At 35.6% G+C, this 27,168-nt stretch overlaps 1 protein-coding gene across 1 annotated transcript in view; it reads right to left on the bottom strand.

The window, feature by feature from the left end:
- The window catches only part of CNTLN (centlein), a 341,712-nt gene that overhangs the window by 225,420 nt on the left and 89,124 nt on the right, over positions 1-27,168 (bottom strand). The window contains 2 exon segments of the mRNA XM_036856331.1: positions 13,994-14,173; positions 14,782-14,916. Coding sequence (XP_036712226.1) covers positions 13,994-14,173; positions 14,782-14,916 — 315 coding nt within the window.

Consider the following 27,168-nt stretch of genomic DNA (forward strand, 5'->3'; position numbering starts at 1 on the left):
TTTGCAGATGTTGAAACCTCCTTCCATCCCTGGGATAATTCCCACTTGATCATGGTGATGATTCTTTTAATGTATTGTTTTACTTGTCTTGCTAATATTCTGTTCAGAATTTTTGCATCTATGTTCATCAAAGATATTGGCCTGTAATTTTCTTTTTTCTGTGTGTTGTCTTTGTCTGGTTTTGGTATGAGAGTGATGTTGGCCTAATAAACTGAGTTAGGAATCATTGCCTCCTCTTCAGTTTTTTGGAAGAGTTTGAGAAGAACAGGTATTAAATCTTCTTTGAATGTGTGGTAGAATTCACTTGTGAAGTTGTCCAGGCCTGGGGAGCTTTTTGATTACTGTTTCAATTTCTATACTAGTTATATGGTCCATTCAAATTTTCTATTTCTTCATGATTCAGTCTTGGAAGCTGTATGATTCTAAAAATTTGTCCATTTCTTCTAGGTTGATCAACTTGTTGGCATATAGCGGTTCATAATATGCTCTTATAATCCTTTGTATTTTTGTGGTATCCATTGTTATTCCTCCTCTTTCATTTCCAAATTTATTTACCAGAGCCTTGTCTTTTTTCCCTAATGAGTCTAGCTAAAGGTTTGTTGATTTTATCTTTTCAAAGAACCAGCTCTTAATTTCATTGATTTTTTTAATTGTCTTTTTAGTCTCCATTTAATTTATTTCCACTATGATCTTTATTATTTCTTTCCTTCTACTGACTTTTGGCTTCATTTGTTATTCTTTTTCCAGTTCCTTTAGATGTAAGGTTAGATTGTTCAACTGAGATTTTTGTTTCTTAAGGTAGGCCTGAATGTCTATAAACTTCTCCCTTAGTACTGCTTTTGCTGCCTCCAACAGATTTTGGTTTGTCCTATTTTCCTTTCCATTCATCTTCAAATAAATTTTGATTTCTATTTTTTGTTGACCCAAAAGTTGCTTAGTAGCATGTTGTTCATTCTCCACATATTTGTGATTTTTCCAGCTTTCTTCTTGTAGTTGATTTCTAGTTTCATACCACTGAAAAGATGCTTGATATGATTTCAATCTTCTCACATTTCTTGAGACTTGTTTTGTGTCCCAATATATGGTCTAACTTCGAGAAAGTTCCATGTACACTTGAGAAGAATATGCATTCTGCTGCATTTGGACTGAATACCCTGTACAAATCTATCAAATCCATTTGGTCTAATGTATCATTTAAGATCACTGTTTCCTTGTTGACTTTTGGCTTGGATGAACTATCCACTGATGTAAGTGGAGTGTTAAAGTCCCCTACTATTACTGTGTTACTGTCAATTGCTCCCTTTAGGTTTACTAATAACTGTTTTATATATTTCGGTGCTTCTATGTTAGATGCATATATAAATATTATATCTTCTTGATGAATTGTCCCCTTTATCATTATATACTGTTCAATTTTGTCTCTTGTTACCTTTTTTGGCTTGAAGTCTATTTTGTCTGACATGAGTATGGCTACATCCACTTATTTTGGTTGTCATTTGCTTGGAGTATCATATTCAGTCCCTTCACATTTACCTTACATTTGTCTTTAGAGCTGAGATGAGTCTCCTGGAAACAACATATACTTGAGTCTTGTTCTTTAATGCATCCAGTCACTCTGTGCCTTTTGATTGGTGAATTCAATCAGTTACATTAAGAGTTATAATTGATAGATGATAACTAATCACTGCCATTTTACCTTTTGTTTTCTGGTTGCTCTATATCTCCATCATTTCTTTTTCTTTGTGTTTATGTCGGCCATTTTGGTTTGGTGGTTTTCTATGATTTTTTTCTCAGTTTCCTCGTTTATTTTTCATGTCTCTGCTCTAGATTTATGCTTTGTGGTTGCTGTGAGTTTTGTCTAAAACGTCTCATGGATAAAGTACTCTTTTTACTGTTGATAGCATCTTATCTTCATTTACATATATAGATTACATCCTTTTCCTCTTCCCTTTTTGTTTTTGTTGTCTTGAATTATCCCTTTATACGTTGTGAGTTTGTTACCAAATTGAAGTAAACAGTTATTTTTTCTACTTTTCCCCCTTTAACTTTTATGCTATAATAAAGCATTTAAAAGCCAATTCTAATAATTAGAGTTTTCTGATTCTGTCTATTTATCACCTTGCTCAAACTTTTGTGTACTTTTTGCCTTTTTGTTTCTGGTAGAAGAGCACCTTTCAACATTTCTTGTAAGGCAGGTCTAGTTGTGATGAACTCTGAGCTTTTATTTATCTGGGAAAATCTTTATTTCTCCTTCATATCTGAATGATAACTTTGCTGGACAGAGTATTCTTGGGTGATAGTTTTTAATCTTTCAGTATTTTGAGCTTGTCATTCCACTCCCTCCAGGCCTGTAGGGTTTCTACTGAGAAATCTGCTGATTGCGTAATGGGGGTGCCTTTGTAGGTTACCATCTTTTTTTCCCTGGCTGAATTTCAAAATCTTCCTTTGTCATTGACTTTTGACAACTTTAATATAATGTGTCTTGGACAAGGTTTTTGCATTGAGGCAGTTAGGTGTTCTCTTAGCCTCATGGGCTTGTGTATCTAGTTCCTTCCCCGTGTTTGGGAAGTTCTCACCTATTATAAATAAATTCTCTGCTCCTTTCTCCTCTCTTCTCCCTCTGGGATACCCATTACCCTATTGTTGCCCTTCCTAAAAGAGCTGAATAACTATTGTAGAATTTCCTCATTTTTTATACCTCAATCCTCTTTCTTCTTCTACTGTATCATTCCAAGATTTCTATCTTTGAGCTCACTAATTCTCTTTTTTTAAATAAATTTATTTATATTTTATTTATTTATTTTTGGCTGCGTTGGGTCTTCATTGCTGCATGCATGCTTTCTCTAGTTGCTGCGAGTGGGGGCTACTCTTCGTTGCAGTGCCCAGGCTTCTCATTGCGGTGGCTTCTCTTGTTGCAGAGCAGAGGTTCTAGGTGCGCCAGCTTCAGCAGTTGCAGCACGCAGGCTCAGCAGTTGTGGCTCACGGGCTCTAGAGCACAGGCTCAGTAGTTATGGCGCATGGGCTTAGCTGCTCCAAGGCATGTGGGATCTTTCCGGACCAGGGCTCGATCCTGCGTCCCCTGCATTGGCAGGCAGATTCTTAACCACTGTGCCACCAGGGAAGTCCATCACTAATTCTCTCTTCACTATGGTCTGCTCTATATCCAATGCTCTCTAATGCATTCTTCATCTCATTTATTGAATTCTTAAGCTCCAGAATTGCTGTCTGGTTCTTTATTTTTAGTTTCAACCTCTTTGGTAAATTATTCCTTCTGTTCATTAATTTTATTCCTGAGCTCGATGAATGCCCTTTCTGAGTTTTCTTATAGCTAGTTGAGTTTCTTCATGACAACTCTCTTGAATTCTCTATCAATCAGATTGCAATGTTCCATGACTTTTAAGTTTAATTTATGTGGAATTGTCATTTTCTTTTTGTGGTACAATGTTACTGTGGTTTTTCATGGTGCTTGATAAACTGTTCCTCTGCTGGTGCATGTGAAGTAGGAAACACCTTTCTGCTTGATTCTAGCAATTCAACAGGTTAGAAATTAGAGGTCTTTCTTTTGATTTCCAGTAGGTAGCGATATAGCACAAGTTTTGGGTTTCTCTTACCTGAGATGCCTCTGATTCTATTTGAGAGTCTGCACTTTCCACGCTCCACTGCCTCTGTCAGAGGTGTGGCCCTGTGCCTTCATTATTGTTTCTTGTGTCTCTGGGGTCATTGGTGCCTTGCTTCTGCCAGTGTCACAGTTGCTGCTGCCTGGGGCCCTTGGATGGTGGGCTCTTCCCTCATCTGGGATCCCAAGTTGCAGGTTCCACTACCATGGGGGAAAGGGAAGGGGGAGCCAGGGTTCTGCGGGTGCCTCTATGGTGTCCAGTGTTGTAAGTTTCCTGCAAGTGCCTCTGTGGTGTCCAGTGTTCTAAGCTCCACAGCTGCAGATGTGCATGTGAGGGGATGGAGTAATGGGTGCCTTAGCAGCTGGAGGAATGGGGTACCAGGTCCCACTACCACTGCTGCCCGGTTACTTGTGGCTGTAGTAACCATGTGGCCGGGAGGCTTGAGTCATGTGCACCACCTCCCCTGCCACTGCCAGGTTCTCTGGGGTTGTGGGCTCAGCTGCCATGGCTGATGGACCAGGACTTCAAGCATGCCTCTGCTGTTCCCTTGGTTCGGCCTCCTCCATGTGTTCCAGTCCACCCACCTTTAGATGCACAGATGTGTGGAATTCTCCAGCAACCTGATATATTGGACAGAGGCATCTTGTTGTGTTTTGCATGTTTTAGTGGTTGTAGATTGAAGGGGAAAGACAAAGATAACTTTTCATTCTGCCACGATGCTGAATTGACTCCTCTAAGCATATAATTTGAAATGTACATTTTTCAACAAAAAAATTACAACATGCAAAGAAAAGGTGTCATTCATGCAAAGGAAAGCAAGCAAGCAATAGCAACTGCCCATCAGAGGATTCAGATACCAGCCTTCACGAAGACTTCAAAAGAGGCATTATAAGCATATTTAAAAAGTAAAAGAAAACCATGTTTTAAAAAGTATCAAATCTTTTTTAAAAAGGTAAAATGACAATATCTCATCTGATGGAAAATACCAATAAAGTAATATAAATTGTTTTGAAACATCCAAATGGAAATTCTGATGCTAAAAAGCACAGTGACTAAAATGAAAAAAAACAAAAAACAAACAAACAAACAAGCCTCACTAGAAGAGCTCAACATTTAATATGAACTGACAGGAATAAGAACAAAAAACCTGAAGCTATATCAAGAAAAAAGAATAATACAAATTAATAGCCCCATAGGAATACTGGACACCACTAAATGCACCAATATAAGCATAAAGGGCTACCAGAAGGAGAGGCAACAGAATAAGGACAGAAAAAAATACTCAAAGAAATAATGGTCAAAAACTACCAAACAATGATGAAAAACATTAATCTACAAATCCAAGAAGCTCAACAAACTCCAAGTAATATTTATAAACACAGAGATCCACGAACAGACACATCATGGTAAAAATGCTGAAAGCCAAATACATGGAGAAATTCTTAGAAAACAAAAGAGAAAACGACTCATCATTTCCAACAGACTTCAAAAAGATTAGCAACTGACTTTTCTTCAGAAATAATGAAGGATAGAGACAATGAGATAACATATTAAAAATGCTCAAAATAAAACATTGCCAAAACAGAATACTATATCCAGGAAAGCTATCATTTATAAATGAATGCAATGGGTGACACCAGCAAAATGGAGAATATGCAGCTCCAAGCACTCTTGCAGAAACATGGAGAAAAACAGCAGAAACTGTTACAACCAATGTTGCAAAAACTCTAGAAAGCATTCAAAATTTTACAGTAACAAAGAAAAATGCTGAACCAAGAAAAAAGCAACTTAGAAACTGGATAACAGATTTGTGAAGTTTTTATTTGCCCTTCCCCACCTTATTCTCAGCACACTAGCCATCTTAAAGCCAGGAATCTTAAAACAGTGTAATTCATATAGTGGCAGTAGCCAATGTTCCCAGTAAGGAATCCTTCCTGGTTTGAGAGAGAGCAGAACAAACTTTCCTAGCAAATTACTGTATGTGTCTGCTCTAATTTGTCTAGGGGTTACCTGAAGAAATAAAGCAAAGTGATTATCTCAGACCTGACTGGGAACACAGACTGGAAAAGTGGAGAATATGGCTCAAAAATGCCATAAAGTAAACTAATAAACCACAGATTCCTAGGGCAAAAGATGACTGGTTGAGATATTCAATACAATGCCTAAGTCATGGGACTAAACTCTGAAGGAAATTATTTGGGAAAATAAGACATTCAAAAATACTGATACATATGGGAGTGTTCTGAAATCCAAACATATGCTCATAGAAAGATGCATATTCACAAAACTCCAGAGCTACCCTATGCTTTCACTTTGGGATAACCCCTGAGCTTAGTGTAAGTCTGGAAAAGTATTAAAGGAATGCCCCATTGGAGAGCCAATCTACAAAGACTGGGGGAGAGATCTGTTCTGTATCTCTGTGTGTGTTTTTTTTCTATTTTTTGTTGTGTTTTGTTTTTGTTTGTTTGTTTGTTTTAGCTCCTGTCAGCCAAGGATAACTTCCGTCATAACAGGAACAGACAAAAGCTAAAGGACAGAGACTTCAATGACTAAACAGAACAAGGACTAGAGACTGTGCAAAAGTCAATTGGAAGATAAAAAGACTACCATACCCTTCAGCAATTAAAGAAGCAGCAAAGTCTTGGGAAGGGATAGAATCTGATTTCCAGAGTTATAACATTATAAATTTGCTAACACAAATACCCAATTTTCAACAACAACAAAAAATCACAAGGCATACAAAGAAACAGGAAAGTATAGCCTATTCAAAGGAACACAAAAATTAACAGAAACTATCCCTGAGAAACCTCAGATATCAGATTTACAAGGCAAAACTTTAAAACAACTATCTTAAATATACCCAAAGAGCTGAAGAAAAATATGTAAAAAGAACTAAAGCAAATCAGAAAAACAATGTATAAACCAAAAGAATATCAATAAAGAGCTTGAGATTATAAAAATCAATCAAACTCTGGAGGTAAAAAGTATAATAACAAAAATAAATAATTCACCAGAGGGTTCAACAACAGATGTGAGCAGGCAGAAGAAAGAATCAGCAAACTAGAAGACAGAACAAGTGAAATTATTGAATCTGAGCAGCAGAAAAAAAAGAAGAATGAAGAAAAGTGAATAGAGCCTATGAGAACAGTGGGACACCATTAAGCAGACCAATATATACATTAAGGGAGTCCCAGAAAGAGAAGAGACAGAAAAAGGGGCAGAAACAACATTGAAGAAATAAGAGCCAAAAAAGTCCCAATTTTGATGAAAGATATGTATCCATAAAGCCAAAGACCATAACAAACTCCAAGATTAACAGAAAGAGACCTACACTAAGATACGCTAAAATCAAACTTATGAAATTCATCCAAAAACAAGGAGAGAATCTTGAAAGTAACAAAAGAGAGTGACTTGTCACATACAAGGGATTGTTAATGAGATTAACAGCTGATTTCTCATCAGAAATCATGCAAGCCAGAAGGCAATGGGATGATATATTTAAAGTGTTGAAAGAAAAAGAAGTCAACATTGAATTCTATAACCAGCAAAACTGTCCTTCAAAAATTTTACATTCACATATAAAAGCTGAAGGAGTTCATTATTAAATCTAATGTACAAGAAATGCTAACGGAATTCCTTCAGATAGAATGTAAGAATACATAATGATAACTCAAAGCCATATGAAGAAATAAAGGCTCCAGTAAAGGTAAATACATGGTCAAATATAAAATTCAATACTGTTTTATATTTGGTTTTAACCCTACTTCTTTGGGAAGAAGAAGTAAATCATACATAATTTCAGAGACAAACATAAAAAATTTTAAATCTATATTATAGGGCACACATTTTATAAAGATGTCACTTGTGACAACAATAACTTGAAATGGAAGGAAAAAGCAATATAGCAGAACAGTTTTGTATGCTACTGAAGATAAGTTGGTATCAACTGAAATTATATTGTTATAAGTTTAGGATGTTAAATGTAATCTTCAAGGTAACGACAAAGAAAATATCAATAGAATATACACCCCAAAATGAGAAGGGAATCAAAATGTGCCATTACAAATAATCAACTTAGCACAAAGGAAGACAGTTATAGAGGAAATGAGGGACAAAAAAATCTATAAGACATACAGCACACAAGTAATAAATTGGCAGAAGTTAGTCTTTACTCACTAGTAAGTACTTTAAATGTACATGGATTAAACTCTCCAATCAAAAGGCAGACACAGAATGGATTAAGAAAACATTATACAACTATATGTTTTTAAAAGAGACTATCATATCCAAAGACACAAAAAGATTGAAAATGAAACGAAGAGAAAAGATATTCCATGAAAATAATAAACAAAAGAGAGTTAGGATGGACATAAGAATATTGGACAAAATAAACTAAGTCAAAAACTGTTATAAGAGACAAAAGAGGACATAATATATTGATCAATGAGTCAATTCATCTAGGTGTAACCACTATAAACATACATGCACCAAAAAACATAGCCTTAAAATATATAAAGTATAGAATTGAAGGAAGAAATAGAGTTTTACAATAATAGTTGGAGAATTCAATAGGCCACTTTAAATAATGATAGAACATCTATATAGATGGTCACTAAGGATACAAAGAGCCTGAAAAACACTATGAACCAAGTATACCTAACAGATGTATATGGAACACTCTACCTCAAAACAGAAGAATACACATATTTCTTAAGTACACACAGAACATTTGCCATATCAGACCATATGTCAAGCAATACAAAAGCTCATAATAAACTTAAAAATATTAAGATCATACAAAGTATCTTTTCCAACCACAGTGGAATGGACCTAGAACTCAGTAACAGAAGGAAAACTGAAAAATTCAAAATATATGGAAATTAAACAATACACACTTAAACAGCCAATAGATCAAAGAAGAAATCACAAGAGAATCAGAAAATATCCAGAGACAAATGAAAACAAAAACATAACATGCTAGGACCTCTGTGGTGGCGCAGTGGTTAAGAATCTGCCTGCCAATGCAGGAGACACAGGTTCAAGCCCTGGTCCAGGAAGATCCCACATGCCATGGAGCAACTAAGCCCGTGTGCCACAACTACTGAGCCTGCGCTCTAGAGCCCATGAGCCACAACTACTGAGCCTGCGTGCCACAACTACTCAAGCCTGCGTGCCTACAGCCCATGTTCTGCAACAAGAGAAGCCACTGCAATGAGAAGACCGCGCACCACAATAAAGACTATCCCCCAGTCGCCTCAACTAGAGAAAGCCTGCATGCAGTAATGAAGACCCAACGCAGCCAAAAATAAATAATTTTTTTTAAAAAAAACACATAACATGCCAAAACTTACAGGATGTGGCAAAGGCAATGCTCAGAGGGAAACGTATAGCTGTAAATGCTTACACTAAAAAAGGTGACATATCTCAAATCAATAATGTAACTTTATATTTTAAAGAAACAGAAAATAGCAGAGTGAATCCAAAGAGAGAAGAAGGAAAGAAACAACGAAGGTTATTGTAGAAACATTTTTAAGGGAATAACTAAACAATATAATCAACTAAATCAAAAGCTGACTCTTTTGAAGAGAACAACAAAATTAACTAACATTTAGCTAGACTGACAAAGAAAAAAAGAAAAAGGATATAAGTAACTAAAATCAGAAATGAAAGTAAAGACACTACTACTAACCATACAGAAATTATAAAGATGACTAGAGAATACTATAAACAGTTGTCCATCAACAAATTAGACAACGTAGATGAAAAGCACAAATTCCAATAAACATACAAAATACCTAAACTAACTCAAGAATAAATAGAAAATCTCAAACCCATAATAAGCGAAGGGGTTGTATCTGTTATCAAAACGTCCCAACACAGAAAATTCCAGGACCAGGTGGTTTCACTGGTGAATTCTACCAAACATTTTAAAAGAATTAATACCAATCTTGTTCAAATTCTTCCAAAAAAATATAAGGGAGGGAACACTTCCTAATTCATTCTTTAAGGCTAGCATTATCTGATACCAAAGCCAGATAAAGATAAAGATATCCCACCAGCATAAGGTTGGTTTAACATCCAAAAATCAAGTATGGTAATATGCCATACCAATAAAATGACAGACAAAAACCACATAACCATTTCAATAAATACATAAAAAGCATTTATTTAGCAAAACCCAATACCCCTTCATGATAAAAAATAACTAACTAGGAATAGAAGGGAACTTCCTCAAACTGATAAGGTACATCAACAAGAAAACTCAGCGCTAATATCATACCTAAGGGTCAAAGAGTGACTCCTTTCCTCCTGAGATCAGAAGAAGACATAGAGGTCCACTCTCTCTCTTTTCTATTTAACTTCATACTAGAGGGTCTAGTCTGGGCAACAGGCAATAAAATGAGACAAGAGACATACATATTAGAAAGGAAGAAAACTAAAAGACATACACATTAGAAAGGAAGAAAACAATCTATACTTACAGATGACATGATCTTACACATAGAAAATCCTAAGGAATAAACCTGTTTAGGTAGGTTGCAAGATACAAGATTAATATACAAAAATTAATTGTGTACCTTTACATTAGGAATGCACCATCAAAAAAGAAAATTAAGAAATAATTCCACTTAGAATAACATAAAAATAATTAAATATTTCAAAATATATGTACTCAAAGAAATACAAAGTTATAGTCTGAAAACTATAATACATTGTTGAAATAAATTAAAGAAGTTTCTAAATAAATGAAACATCCCATGTTGATGAATCAGAGTTATAATATTAAGATGGTAACACTCTCCATATTGATCTTCTGATTCTGTACAATCTCTATCAAAATCATCTCAGCTTGCTTTTTTTTGCAAGAAATGGAAAAGCTGATTCTAAAATTCATATAGAAATGCAAGACACACAGAATAGCCAACCTTGAAAAAGGAAGAATAAATTTGGAGGACACACAAATCCCAACTGCAAAACTTACTATAAGTCTACAATAATCAATGTAGTGTGGCACAGGCATGAGGATAAATGTATAGATCAAAGGAACAGAATTGAGGTCCAGAAATAAATCCTTATATTTACAGTCAACTGATTTTCAATAAACATGGTACGATAAATCCAGTGGGGGAAGAACAGTCTTTTTTAACAAACGGAGCTGGCACAACTGAATACACGTGCAAAAGAATGAAGCTGGATTCCTATCAAACATCATATTCAAAAATTAACTCAAAATGGATTAAGATCTAAATGTAAGAAATAAAACTCTTAGAAGAAAACAAAAGTGTCCATCTTCATGATCTTGGATTAGGCAATGGTTTCTCAAGATGCATATCTGAGATGCATCTGAGAATGCCCAAAAGCATGGGCAACAAAAGAAAAAGTAGATAAATTAATTATCAAAATTTTAAACTTTTGTGTTCAAATACTACCATTAAGGATGTAAAAAACAACTCAGAAAACTGAAGAAAATAGTTTCAAATTATATCAATAAAAAGAGACTTGTATCCAGAATATATGCAAAAGAAATGATTTCACATTTCTTCAAAGACATGCAAATGGCCAATAACATATAAAACGATGACCAAAATTATTAGCCATCAGGGAAAAGCAAATCAAACCCACAATGAGATGCCATTCACATCCACAAAGATGGCTCCAATCAAAAAGATAGACAATAACAAGTGCTGACGAGGACAAAGAGAAATCAGAACCCTCAGTAACTCCTGTTTGGAATGTAAATTAGTACAGCTGCTTTTGAAAACAGTCTGACAGCTCCTCAGAAGCTTAAAAACAGAATTACCACATGACCTAGTAATCTCTCTCTTTGGTATGTACCTATGAGAAATAAAAATGTGTGATGTATACACAAAATCTTGTACACAGATATTTGTAGCAGTATTATTCATAACACAAATGTCCTTCTACTTGAGATAAATGAATAAAATGTAGGATATTTATATAATAGAATATTATTAAACTATAAAAAGAATGAACTACTGATACATGTTACAACATGGATAAACCCTGAAAACATTATTCTAAGTGGAAGAAGTCAGTCACAAAAGATCATATACTATAATTTCATTAATGTGAAATGTTTAGAGCAGATAAATCTATAAAGAGAGAAAGGCCATAAGTGGTTATCTCGGGCTGCAGAGCTAAGGATAAATGAGGAGTGATTGTTAAAGGTTACAGGGCTTCTTTTGGGGATGATGAAAATGTTCTAAGAGTAATTTTGATAATAGTTGCACAACTCTGCATAAACTAAAAACTATTGGCCTGTACACTTTAAATGGATTAAATGTATGGTATGTGAATTATACCCTAAAAGGAAAGAAAGAGGCAGTTTTCTTACTGACAATGTGATTATATAACTTAGAAAAATCTAGAAAATGTACACATTTTTTGAACTAATAAGACATTTGGGGAAAATTGTTGAAAAGCTCAAGATAATTCAGTAATATTGCTGTCTTCTAGAAATAATTAATTAAAAATATAATTTAAAATATTATTCAGCAAAAAAAATTATTTAGCATAAAACAATATTTTAATATTAATAGCTAGGAACAAATCTAATAAAAATGAACAGTACCATTTTAAGAAAATTACAAAACCATATGCCACATTCTTAAATAGCAGGATTATAATTCTTCCAAAATTAATTCATAAATTAGATGATGTTCCAACCTGCTTTCTAACAGAATTTTTCAGTAAAACTAATGAAATGATCCTTAAATATTATTAGATAGTGAAGAGGCACATATAGGGCCCATGACTTATAAAAAGAAGAATAAAGAAGTAGATCACCCTACAAAATAATGAGTAAAATTCTAAAACTACAATACCTAAAACCATGAAAATAATAGGAAGTCCAGAAACAAACCCAAACACACCCATGGAAACTTAGAGATGTGAGAGAGACTACATCATAAATCAATAAACTACTGAATAAATGGTGTGGAACACCACACCCAAAAATGAATTCTAAATAGATTAAAATTTTTAGGGTAGGGAATACTTCAGAATATAAGACTTCTAAAACAAAAACATTAGAGAAGAAAATAATAAAAATGACTCTATAAAAATTCACAAATTTTTGAATGTTTAATTCATCTTATTCAAGACTCACTGAACAGAAGGTATGTGTAATATATATATATTTTTTAAAGTATTGCTATCTAGAATAAAGAATGCTTACAAATTAATAAGAAAAGATAAGCACTCTAATAGAAAAAAGAGTCAGAACTGTAAATCACAGAATGGACTATTTGAATGGCAAAGAAGGAAATGAAATCATCATCAAAAAATCATGTAGCTATGATTAACACAAAGAAGTACCACTTACCCTTATGACACTACCAAACTGCTTAAAGGCTGTAGGGAAGCAGAAACTGATATAAAAATAGGAAAACAAATGTGCCAGAATTCACTTCTCTCAATGGCTCAGTCATTCCCTGATTGTGCACTAACAGAATTACTGTATGTATTTCCTTAAATATCTGCAATGAATAGATTCACACACTCAGACAAATCCTTAAATAATCAGGCACACATGCATACACTCACACACACGTATAGACACACATATCCATTCTTACAATATTTTAATAGCTATATATATATATATATATATATGTGTGTATACTTATGTTATATATTCTTCTTAAGCATGTATACATAGAGGGACTATCATATTTACTAGCACTAAAATTTGTTTCAGGCCTTTTCAACAAAATCTATGTTAAAAGAGAAACCTGAAATTCGATGGGAAAAAATGAACAAAAACATTCTCAAGACCAAGAGAAAGCTACAAAAAAATATTATTTTGAAAAATAACTGATCAAAAAGGATATAAGAATATTATAAAGATTGATTGTACCTTTTATCTTCTATAAAAATAAAATTTTACGATGAATAAGGCCCTCTCAAGCCAAAGAAACACATATAAAACACATGTGAGTATTTTTTAACTGTTTTGTGCTTTTTTTACATAGTTTTTAAAGGACCTGGAAAATACAGTATTAAAACCATACTGCAATGAATCCTAGCTATATTTATAAATTTAATCCCTAACTGAAAAAAGCCAAAATTCATAATTCTAAATATGTTTTTTCAAAACATGTTTTATTTCAAAATGCAATAGCCTTTATTTTTTAATGATTACATTTTAGATAAGTATTTGAAGTCAGTTTCCTGCTTTGCAACATCAATTTTTAAAAAGCTGTGGGTCTTAACTGAAGGAATATAAATTAATGCTAGTCCCCACTGGTGGATATGAATACATAACTTGTTATTTAAAGAAAATAACATGTAATAAACTTCCTATAAGAAGTTAGATCCAAAATAACAGCACGGATTCCATTCTAATTGCATACCTTTATTTTTGCATCAATGCTATACTTTTCTTTTCTCCAATGTGCTTCCTGTTTCCTCAGTTTCTCCAGGTCATTTAGCAGGTCAGCGCAGTGGGTACTTAATTTCTCATTTTCCTCCTTCATATTTTTTATAACCAGTCTGTTTTGCTCTTCCTTATTCTGTACACACTCCTTAGTGTCCTGTAGAACAGTACCACAGGGGCCGATAAAAAAACCAAAATGAAACAAACCAAAAAACAGGTGAGAACTAATCAGCAAATATAAACTGTGCAATTTTACCCCCACAGCAGCTTCTATATTTGATGGCCAAGGTCACCTGTATACTTTTATTGGCCTCTTTTCATGCAGGTGGATGGGTCATATTTTTTCACTGGATGACAGCTTTGATGAGTACACATTTGCAAAGAGCCCATTAATTGATCGAGCTGCCTTTGATGCTGTCCCCAGCTATTTTTGAGACCCACACAGACATATCCTTCCAGACCTGGGTTTTATCAATTAATAATGCCAGTCCCATCAGAATCTAATTACAAGAAGCCACATATTCACACTCTTACTTTCTTAGCTCCATTTCCATCATTAACTATTTATCTGAAAGTTATAAAGCTTAGAGTCTTAGCTTTAAAGCATCTTTCTCAGAGTTTTTGCATGTGAGAAAACTGTATGGTACAGCAGGGCCTAAGGCAATTTTTCCTCCTAGCTTGTCGCTTTCTGTGCCACAAAGGCTGACAAAGCTTTAAGTAGGACTTCAAAGAAAGTACTGTAAAACTATGTACAAGTCAACACACCTTAACTTCTTGACTTTTATCTTTAAATTTCTTCTGCAAGTCACTGAATTCTTTCCTTAAGAAAGCATTTTCTTCATCTACTGCAATCTTCTGTTTTACAAGGTCATTTATTTCCTGTTTTAGTCCTGATTCTCTCTATGGAAAAAAGCAAAATTACTGATGAGCTGGTATTTCTAAGAAAAAATAATTTTATGTAAAAAGTTTTAGATTTTGACTGATAATATTAGAATTAACTACCTTTCATAATAACATCCATTATCATAATACTCATTTCCTATGACATGCCCAGAGATTTTCAAGTAAAATGTGCAAATATGGTACTGACTTACTAGTTTAAGATGAAGAACCCATAAAAACTGGATACCAAATATTAAGCCACATACAGAAAGCAAACTTTTTGGATTTCTGTGTGTTATAGGAAAAAAATGAAATTTTACAAAACATTCTAATTAAAGAAAATGCTTATGTAGCTAAGATAAGAATTATCCTCTATTTGACTATCATTTGGAAGAAAACATTTTTTAGACAAATGAATACAGTTTTGTGAAAGCATAAGCAATTTTAAAGAATGAAAAATGGAAAGTCTGTCTTGATACAAAAAGTATCTTGCTCTGTAGAAAGAATATTCAGAATATTAAAACTGCCATAATTTTTAACTGAATATTCTTCTCACCTACCAGAGTAAATGATAGCTAATTGGAGGATGTATCCATGACTCAATTCTTAGTTTCCCTCTTCTCAAATCTTTACAGCTTTTCCCTCAGAAAATTTACCCACTCTCTTGGCTTCTGATCTCATCTGTCTGAAAGACTACCCAATCCATAATCCAGCCCTGACTCTTTCCCAATCACCAATCCCACATTTCCAGTTTTCTCTAAAATACCTCCATCTGAATTATCTGCTGCCACCTCGAGCCAACATGCTAAAACTGACATCCATGTCCTGATATTAACTCTTTACTAAACTTACTCAACTTTTGTCAACCCACTCATTTTTTCAACCAATATCTGAAACTAGTATCTCTTAAATTTTTTTGCAGTGTTTAATTTAGAATTTCTATTTTATTTAAACATTATTAAATTCATACTTGATATATGCTTTGTTATATTTTACCTTTATTATATATAGTAAGAACTACATTTTTTTAAAATTCTTATTGGAGTATAGTTGATTTATAATGTTGTGTAAGTTTCTGCTGCACAGTAAAGTGAATCAGTTATACACATACATATATCCACTCTTTCGTACTCTTTTTCCATATACGCCATAATAGAGTATTAAGCACTGTGCTACAGAGAAGATCCTTATTAGTTATCTATTTTATATATAGTAGTGTATATATGAAACTTTTATTTCATCTCTGTGTACACTGGGTCATGAAGTAAAATGTATTTTTTTCAGTGTGGGGATCATATTAATAAAACATTGCTCTTGATTATTTATATTAAGAGGTGGCATTACTAGTTCTTGGCTATATGCACTTCAAGAGTTCTCATAGCTCCACATGTGCACCAACATGACGCTCAAGCTTGGTAAGTTTTTACAAATGAGGTATAAATGGTACCTCATATTAGTTTTAATTTTTATTCCCTATTTTAATTATTAGGGCATATCAAAATGTGCTTGACATCAATCAAACAGCATAAAAACAGATGCATAAACATGGCCCATCCACAATTCATAGCCTATTTTTCTTTTCTCATCTAAGTCTCAGCCTCCTTCAAGATTCAATTTCTACCTCCTCAATGAAGCGTTCCCCAGCTATCACAGTAATTTCTGCTATTTCTAAATTTCTGTATTGCCTACATTATTCATCTGACACATAACAAATTACCTAGTCTTACTGATTATCTATGTACTCATACTATCTCCCAAACTAGATTATAGTAAATGTTTATGAATGAGACTGACACTGAATGATAAATTCAATCATATGAACACTAAGACTGAAATACCTACAGGCCTATCCTTTCAAAGGAGAAATGACAAAAATTGAGCATCCTCATCTATTCTGGAGACTGTCAGGAAGGTGAGACACTAGATCAAATGATTTAAGGTTCAGAAGGGTTTGCCCAATAATGTGAACTAAACTTGACAATATAAATGACACCAATAGCAAGCCCTTTCATGAAAATTATTTAATATATTAAAATGTTGGCATTTGAGTGAATTTAGTAATCCACAGGACATATATAGACTTAATTTTTAAATAAAAACACAAAATACAGTGGGAACTTAGTTAACCAAAACTATCAAATTTTGATAATTAGTTTAATAACTGGTATTATATATTATAATCATTAAAGTAATAAGTTAGACAAAGATGTACTCCCAATGGAAGAGGACTGATAAACTCTCAAAGATCTGTTAAATTTTGTATAACTGAAAATATTTTCCTGATAAAATATACCCTCAATGATCTAGTTTCTATAATGAAAGCACAGGTATATATAGTTACAATTCATTTATTTTGTTTTCTTTTTTATTGAGGTATAGTTGATTTATAATAAATTATATAAGTTTCAGGTGTATAACATGATTCACAATTTTTAAAGGTTATACTCCATTTATAGTTATTATTCAAAATGGCTATATTCCCTGTGCTGTACAATATATCCTTTTAGCTTATTTACGTTATACATAGTAGTTTGTACCTCTTAATCCCCTACACCTATCTTGTCCCTTCCCCCTTTCCTCTCCCCACTGGTAACCATTAGTTTGTTCTCTCTATGTGAGTCTGTTTCTTTTTTGTTATATTCACTAGTTTGTTTTATTGTTCAGATTCCACATATAAGTGATATCATATATTATTTGTCTTTCTCTGACTTACTTCACTAAGCATAATACCCTCTAAGTCCTAAATTTAGCTTCATGAAACCTTTTCAAACAAACTTTTCTGGATACAGTAGAGTACATTCTTAATGGTCTGCCTTGAGTTAATATTAAAATAGCAAATAGAACTCAGAGGAACCATAAAGCATAAAGAGTGACAAGAGAAAGTATGTCTCAAACAAATAATTTATTATGGATAAGCCATGAAATGAATAATTCAAATCATGGTCAAAAGAAGTCTATAGAGTAAGAAGAGAATGATAGTGAATATGAAGCATTTTTGAAAAAAAGTGGGGTGTGGCAGCAGTGGCATAGAAGACCTAAAACTGTAGGAGGCAATACTTGAGCATAGTTAATATATTATTTATATGACCTACTTTCAAATGCACATAAAAATTTTAATTAAAAAAACAAGTAATGAAACCACAACAACTAAAACAATGGCAAATGGAGAAAGGGGAAGGGGTGAGAGAATTAAATGTACCTGGGAACCAAAACTTATCTATGAGCTTCCTAGAAGGTAAGGAAAAAGAGAAATATAATGTTTAAAAAAATCATCTAATTGAATACAATACACTTGGTTATTAGCAGAGTCGTGTTATCTAATACAATACTTGAAGGAGAAATTTATTACAAGATTTACTTTATAACTAACAGCAACAAAGGTAAAGCGTAGTCTTACCAAAAGAAGATATATGGCAATTTTTATACTATTATCAATAAAATATGTTATATTATTAGATTGTTCTATGAAAGTTTTTCTGCAACTAGCTAAAAAAATTGTGTGTGTGTGACTTTCTAGTAGTTTGACTAGAAACATAGTTAAGATTTAAATAAACTAAAGGAATCATCATTCTTAACTGTTACTCTATTCCACAGACTACAAGTTTGGAAAAGTAATGGCTATTGAACATTACTCAATGGAACAACAAAAACATAATGGAGGGACTTCTGGCTTCCAATCCAGGATGTAGGAACTTGGCAGTTGTCTCTCCTTTTCACACAACATGAAAAAAGCTGAGCAAACTGAAAATCAACACCTCTTCCTAGAATCATCAGAGAACTGAGGTCATAGGGCAAATTGCTGTTCCCAAAACTAGAGAGACAGGCAGATACAGAGAATGACAATTTAGCAGAGCAAAAACCCAGAAGAAAGGAAACTCCATGGAAACCAGTAACAAGGTAGGAAAATCAAATTTGCAATTAACAAATTACTGGAGGATCAGTGTGGACATGTTTGAGAGTTAAAATGTCTGGGAGGGCCCAGTCTAGAGGAGTTCCCATAATTTTGTGAATTCTACACACAGGAGCACGATCAGATTGTCACCGTGAAGATCAGAGAAAAGTCCCTTCCTGCTTTCTGTGGGGGGAAAGGGAACACAGACATTTAAAAATATGCCCTAGCGTGGAGGAGTCAAGATGGCAGAATAGGAAGACGTGGAATTCGTTGCTCCTCGCAAGTACATCAAGAATACATCTACAAATAGAACAATTCTCATAGAGCACCTGCTGAACATTAGTAGAAGACTTCAGAACCTAAAAGGACAAGAAAAATCCCCTCACAACTGGGTAAGATGAAAGAAAGAAAAAAAAAAAGAAAAGAGGAATCAAAAATGGGACCAGCAACCCTGGTGGGAAGCTGAAGGTGAGGAGAGGTCCCCTCAACTCAGAAATTCTAACTCCCTCATGGTGGGGAAATCAGCTGGGACAGAAGAGGACCTTCGGGGGAATCAAAGGAGAAGCAGCCATTGGTCAGTGGAAGGCAGGGCAAAGTAAGAACTGCACACATGGTCTACATCACAGCTCTGTGCATTCCAGCCTGAGTCATAAGTCACCTATTGCAAACAAGGTCTGGGTGCTGGAAAATCGGGTTTGGAGTGAGGACCCAGGGAAGGGACAGCTGTTGGCTACGAAAAGACAGCCTGAAGGGACAGGAGTAAGGAGCTCTACAACCACGAAAGTTTGTGGGAAAAGTTCCGGACACCATAGAAGCAAGGCATCACTCTTGAGTGGCATGCAAGGGGCAGGGCCACCATTACAACCCCTTTGCAGCCGGCCTCTGCCTCCACGGGCAAAGCAGAGGGGACGGGAGTGACGGAAGCACAGCCAGGAATGCCCATAGAGGAAGTGTGGTCTGCCTGGAAGGTGAAGTGACATTGTTGAGTGGCGCATGGGGGCGGGGCAGGGCAGCCACCACCCTCACACGCCAGCTCCTGCATCCACGGGTACCAGGAGGGACTCCCACCAGAGCCAGTGCACCACAGTCTGTTGCAACTGCCTGCTGGTCCCTGCCGCCGCAGGCAACTCACACACACCCCAATTGTGGCCGCCCCGCCAACTGTAGCTGCTGTGTCCTCCCCGGCCTGAGTAAGTGTGACCCAATCAGCTGCGGCTTCTGCTCCCTCATGCCTGGGCAAGGAAGGAAGGTGGCACACATGCAGAGAAGGGATCAAAACTGAAGCTGAGCCCCAGGGGCAGTGCAACTAAGGAAGAGGAACAGAAATCTTTCCGTGCAGCTGCAGAAGCTGTGGATTAAATCCCCGAGATCGGGTTGGTAAATCTTGCGTCTGTGAGATACCTGAACAGACGAGTGTTCCAACAATTGAGTTCAGTGTAGCCTTCACAGCAGTGGACTTTGGGGGCAAGTACACGTGAGAGTCAGGCCAGGTCAGACTCTGAGCTGGCCCTACAGTGTCCACAGCAGGTGCAGAGACTTATGCAGAGGTATTGGAAGGCCTCCCTGGGAGGCGGGAATTGGCTGTGGCTCACTGTGGGAGCAAGGACACTGAGAGAGGATGCCCCAGGAAAATATATTTATTACTGTTATGCTTTTATTGTTTGTTTCATTTTGTTCAGTTGTTGGTGCTGTTGCTTTATTTTTTATCTTTTATTCTTATTTTTTAGTTTTTTTAATATATATATTTTTAATTTTTCTATTTTTATTTTACTTTTTGGTTATTTTGTGGTTTTTTCTGCCTTTGGTTCTTTGATTTTTGTTTTATTTTATTTTATTTTTATTGCTTTCATGTGTATATTTTATGTTTTCTTCACTTTTGTGCTTGCTTCCTGTTTTATTTTTCATTTTTTGTTCTTATTACTTTAGTCCATATTGATTTCTCTCATTTTTGAATTCTTTGTTCTCTTATTTTTTTTCCTGTGTGTATGTGTGGGTGTGTGTGTGTTGTGTTGTTGTTCCTGCTGCTCGTTTGCTTTTGTTTTTGCTATTTGTCTTGGGTTTTATTTCTCTGTTAGTTTTCTTTACTTTTCCTTTTTTTTTCTTATTTCTCTGGCCACACTGTGCAGCTTCCGAGGTCTTGGTTCCCTGGCCAGGGGTCAGGCCTGGGCCTCCGTGGTGGGAGCACAGAGTCCAGCATGCTGGACCACCAGGGAATTCCCAGGCCCAGGGAATATTAATTGGAGTGCGCTCTGCTGGAGGTATCCATATCAACACCAAGACCTGGCTCCACTCAACTGCCTGCAGGCTCTAGTGCTGGACACCTCACACCAAACAACCAGCAAGACATGAACACAGCCCCACCCGTCCACAGACAGGTTGCTTAAAGCCATACTAAGCTCAGACTCCCCAAAACACACCACCTGGTGCGGCCCTGCCATTAGAGGGAAAACACTCAGATCCACGCACCAGAGCGTAAGCACCAGTCCCTCCCACCAGGAAACCTACACAAGCCCCTGGACCAACCTCACTCACCAGGGGGAAGACCACAGAAGCAAGAGGAACCACAACCCTGCAGCCCACAGAAAGGAGACCATAAACAAAGCAGGTTAGACAAAATGAGATGACAGAGAAATATGTTGCAGATGAAGGAGCAAGGTAAAATCCCACAAGACCAAATAGATGAAGAGGCAATAGGCAATCTACCTGAGAAACAATTCAGAGTAATGATAGTAAAGATGATCCAAGATCTCGGAAACACAATGGAGGCATGGATCGAGAAGATAAAAGAAATATTTAACAAGGACTTAGAAGAACCAAAGAACAAACAATCAGTGATGAACAGCACAATAACTGAAATGAAAAATACCCTAGAAGGAATCAATAGCAGAATAACTGAAGCAGAAGAACGGATAAGTGACCTGGAAGACAGAATGGTGGAAATAACTGATGCAGAGCAGAATAAAGAAAAAAGAATGAAAAGAAATGAGGACAGTCTCAGAGACCTCTGGGACATTAAATGCACCAACATTCGAATTATAGGGGTCCCAGAAGAAGAAGAAGAGAAAGGGAAAGGGCCTAAGAAAATATCTGAACAGATTATACTCAAGAGCTTCCCTAACATGGGAAAGGAAATAGCCACCCAAGTCCAGGAAGCGCAGAGAGTCCCATACAGGATAAACCCAAGGAGAAACATGCCAAGACACATGTTATCAAGCTAAAAAAAATTAAATATGAAGAAAAAATATTAAAAGCAGGAAGGGAAAAGCAACAAATAAACTACAAGGGAATCCCCATAAGGTTATGAGCTCATTTTTCAGCAGAAATGCTGCAGGCCAAAAGGGAGTGGCAGGACATATTTAAAGTGATGAAAGGGAAAAACCTACAACCAAGATTACTCTACCCAGCATGTATCTGATCCAGACTCAACGGACAAATCAAAAGCTTTACAGACAAGCAAAAGCTAAGAGAATTCAGCACCACCAAACCAGCTCTACAACAAATGCTAACGGAACTCTCTAGGCAGGAAACACAAGAGAAGAAAAAGACCTACAAAAACAAACCCAAAACAATTAAGAAAATGGTAATAGGAACATACATATCAATAATTACCTTGAATGTACATACATATCGATAATTACCTCGAATGTAAATGGATTAAATGCTCCAACCAAAAGACACAGACTGGGCTCCAGGGCAGGTGGGCTCTGTAGTTGTGGCATGCAGACTCCAGAGCGCATGGGCTCTGTAGTTTGTGGCACGCAGGCTCTCCAGTTGAGGCGTCCAAGCTCAATAGTTGAAGCGCGTGGGCTTAGTTGCCCCACGGCATGTGGGATCTTAGTTCCCCAACCAGGGATTAAACCCGTATCCCCTGCATTGGAAGGTGGATTCTTTACCACTGGACCACCAGGGAAGCCCAAAGATAGACTTTAAAATAAAGACTATTACAACAGAAAAGGAAGGACACTACATAGTGATCAAGGGATCAATCCAAGAAGAAGATATAAGAATTGTAAATATTTATGCACCCAACTTAGGAGTACCTCGATACACAAGGCAAATGCTAACAGCCATAAAAGGGGAATTTGACAGTAACACAATAGTGGGGGACGTTAACACTCCACTTACACCAATGGATAGATCAGCGAGACAGAAAATTAATGAGGAAACACAAGCCTTAAATGACACATTAGACCAGATAGACTTAACTGACACTTACAGTACATCTCATCCAAAAGCAGCAGAATACACTTTCTTCTCAAGTGCACACAAAACATTCTCCAGGAGAGCTCACGTCCTGGGTCATAAATCAAGTCTCAGTAAATTTAAGAAAATTGAAATCATATCAAGCATCTTTTCCAACCACAACGCTATGAGATAAGAAATCAATTACAGGGAAAAAAATGTAAAAACCATAAACACATGGAGGCTAAACAATATGCAACTAAATAACCAAAAAATCACTGAAGAAATCAAAGAGGAAATCAGAAAATAACAAGAAACAAATGACAACAAAAACACAACAACCCAACACTTATGGGATGCAGCAAAAGCAGTTCTAGGATGGAAGTTTATAGCAATACAATCTTACCTCAAGAAACAAGAAAAATCTCAAATAAACAACCTAACCTTACATCTAGAGCAACTAGAGAAAGAAGAACAAACAAAACCCAAAGTTAGTAGAAGGAAAGAAATCATAAAGACCACAGCAGAAATAAATGAAATAGAAAGGAAGAAAACAATAGCAAAGATCAATAAAACTAAAAGCTGGTTCTCTGAGAAAATAAACAAAACTGATACACATTTAGCCAGATTCAACAAGAAAAAAAGGGAGTGGACTCAAATCAATAAAATTAGAAATGAAAAAGGAGAAGTTACAGCTGACACCACAGAAATACAAAGGATCATAAGAGACTACTACAAGCAACTATATGCCAATAGAATGGACAACATGGAAAAAATGGACAAATTCTTAGAAAAGTACAATCTCCCAAGACTGAGCCAGGAAGAAATAGAAAACATAAACAGACAAATCACAAGTAATGAAATTGAAACTGTGATTAAAAATCTTCCAACCAACAGAACTCCAGAACCAGAAGGCTTCACAGGCGAATTCTATCAAACATTTAGGGAAGAGCTAACACCTATTCTTCCCAAACTCTTCCGAAAATTGCAGAGGGTAAAACACTCCCAAACTCATTCTACAAGGCCACCATCCCCCTGATAGCAAAACCAGACAAAGATATCACAAAAAAGATAACTATAGGCCAATATCGCTGATGAACACAGACACAAAAATCCTCAACAAAATACTAGCAAAATGAATCCAACAACACATAAAAAGGATCATACACCATGATCAAGTGGGGTTTATCCCAAGGACGCAAGGATTCTTCAATATACGCAAATCAATGTGATTCACCATATTAACAAAATGAAGAACAAAAACCATATGACCATCTCAATAGATGCAGAAAAGGCTTTTGACAAAATTCAACACCCATTTATGATAAAAAACTCTCCAGAAAGTGGGCATAGAGGGAACCTACCTCAATATAATAAAGGTCATATACGACAAACCCACACCCAACATTATTCTCAATGGTGAAAAACTGAAAACATTTCCTCTAAGATCAGGAACAAAACAGGGGTGTCCACTCTCACCACTATTTATTCAACATAGTTTTGGAAGTCTCAGCCACGGCAATCAGAGAAGAAAAAGAAATAAAAGAAATTCAAATTGGGAAAGAAGAAGTAAAACTGTCACCATTTACAGATGATATGATACTATACACAGAAAATCCTAAAGATGCCACCAGAAAACTACTAGAGCTAATCAGTGAATTTAGTAAAGTCACAGGATACAAAATTAATACACAGAAACCTTTTGTACTCCTATACACTAACAACAAAAGATCAGAAAGAGAAATTAAGGAAACAATCCCATTTACCATTGCAACAAAAAGAATAAAATACCTAGGAATAAACCTACCTAAGGAGGCAAAAGACCTGTACTCAGGAAACTATAAGATACTGATGAAAGAAATCAAAGATGACACAAACAGATGGAGAAATATATCATATTCTTGGATTGGAAGAATCAATATTGTGGAAATGACTATACTACCCAAAGCAATCTACAGATTCAATGCAATCCCTATCAAACTACCAATGGCATTTTTCACAGAAAAAGAACAAAAAAATTTACAATTTTTATGGAAACACAAAGACCCGAAAGAGCCAAATCAATCTTGAGAAAGAAAAACAGAGCTGGAGGAATCAGGTTCCCTGACTTCAGACTATACTACAAAGCTACAGTAATCAAGACAACATGGTACTGGCACAAAAACAGAAATATAGATCAATGGAACAGGATAGAAAGCCCAGAGATAAACCCACACACCTATGGTCAACTAATCTATGACAAAGGAGGCAAGGATATACAATGGAGAAGAGAAAGTCTCTTCAGTAAGTGGTGCTGAGAAAACTGGACAGCTACATGTAAAAGAATGAAATTAGAACACTTCCTAACATTCTACAAACAAAAAAAAAAAACTCAAAATGGATTAAAGACCTAAATATAAGACTGGACACTATAAAATTCTCAGAGGAAAACAAAGGCAGAACACTCTGTGACATAAATCTCAGCAAGATCTTTTTTGACCCACCTCCTAGAGTAATGGAAATAAAAACAAAAATAAACAAATGGGACTTAATGAAACTTAAAAGTTTTTGCACAGCAAAGGAAACCATAAACAAGACGAAAAGACAACCCTCAAAATGGGAGAAAATATTTGCAAAGGAAGCAACTGACAAAGGATTAATCTCCAAACTATACATGCAGCTCATGGAGCTCAATATCAAAAAAAGAAAAAACCCAATCAAAATAATGGGTGGAAGACCTAAATAGACATTTCTCCAAAGAAGACATACAGATGGCCAACAGACACATGAAAAGATGCTCAACATCACTAATTATTAGGGAAATGCATATCAAAACTACGAGGTATCACCTCACACTAGTCAGAATGGCCATCATCAAAAAATCTACAAACAGTAAATGCTGGAGAGGGTGTGGAGAAAAGGGAACGTTCATGCACTCTTAGTAGGAATGTAAACTGATACAGCCACTATGGAGAACAGTATGGAGGTTCCTTAAAAAAGTAAAACTAGAGCTACCATATGACCCAGCAATCCCACTACTGGGCATATACCCTGAGAAAACCATAATTCAAAAAGACACATGCACCCCAATGTTCATTACAGCACTATTTACAAAAGCCTGGACATGGAAGCAACCTAAATGTCTATCAACAGAGGAGTGGATAAAGAAGATGTGGTACATATATATACAATGGAATATTACTCAGCCTTAAAAAGGAACAAAACTGGGTCATTTGCAGAGAGATGGTTGGACCTAGAGAGCGTCATATAAAGTAAGTCATTAAGAGAAAAACAAATATCGTACATTAAGACATACATGTAGAATCTAGAAAAATGTCACAGATTATCTTATCTGCAAAGTAGAAAGAGAAACAGAGACGTTTCTCTGTATGGATACCAAGGGGGAAAGGGTGGGGGTGGGAGGAATTGGGAGATTTGGATTGACATATATACACAATTGATATAATGTGTAGAATAAATAACTAATGAGAACATACTGTATAGCACAGGGAACTCTACTTAATGCACTGTGGTAACCTAAATGGGAAAGAAATCCAAAAAAGCGGGGATATATGTATAAGTACAGCTGATTTATTTTGCTGTACAGTAGAAATTAACACAACATTGTAAAGCAACTATACTCCAGTAAAAACTAATTTAAAAATAAAATAAAATAAAATATGCCCTAAGTATATATTTCTTAACAAGGCCTCTCAAGAGAAATTATTTTACCTGAGCCTGCTGGGATTTTACCAGAGACTAACCAACCCCCAGGATGTAAAAACCCAACTCCAAAACCCTCTAGCTTTCCAATCTTTCCTAAGGGAGAAAAAACTGAGAAGCACTTGTGAAGGTCAGAGCCTAGGGGCACAATCTCACTAAAAGACTGAGACCTAAACATAAGACTATGGAATACTTCTCCTCCCCAGACACCTCACAATAGGTTTCATCAATAGGGCTTCTGTATAATAAAAAGGTAATACAACTGAAAGAACTTTGTGTTTCAGATGATATTTAAGAAGTCTCTCAAGAAACCCAAATAAAAAGAACACCAAAGCAAACGTTAGCCTTTGCTAAACAAACAGTAAACACAGCCTAACCCCTAGCAGATAAACATAAATCCTCACACTAACGGCCTATTTCTCTCAGTACATTTTACCCATTTGGTTAATTTTATGTGTCAACTTGGTTAAACCACTGTACCCATGATAACCAGT

This window comes from Balaenoptera musculus, chromosome 6 (assembly GCF_009873245.2).
Source record: "Balaenoptera musculus isolate JJ_BM4_2016_0621 chromosome 6, mBalMus1.pri.v3, whole genome shotgun sequence".
NCBI classification, from domain to species: Eukaryota; Metazoa; Chordata; class Mammalia; order Artiodactyla; family Balaenopteridae; genus Balaenoptera; species Balaenoptera musculus.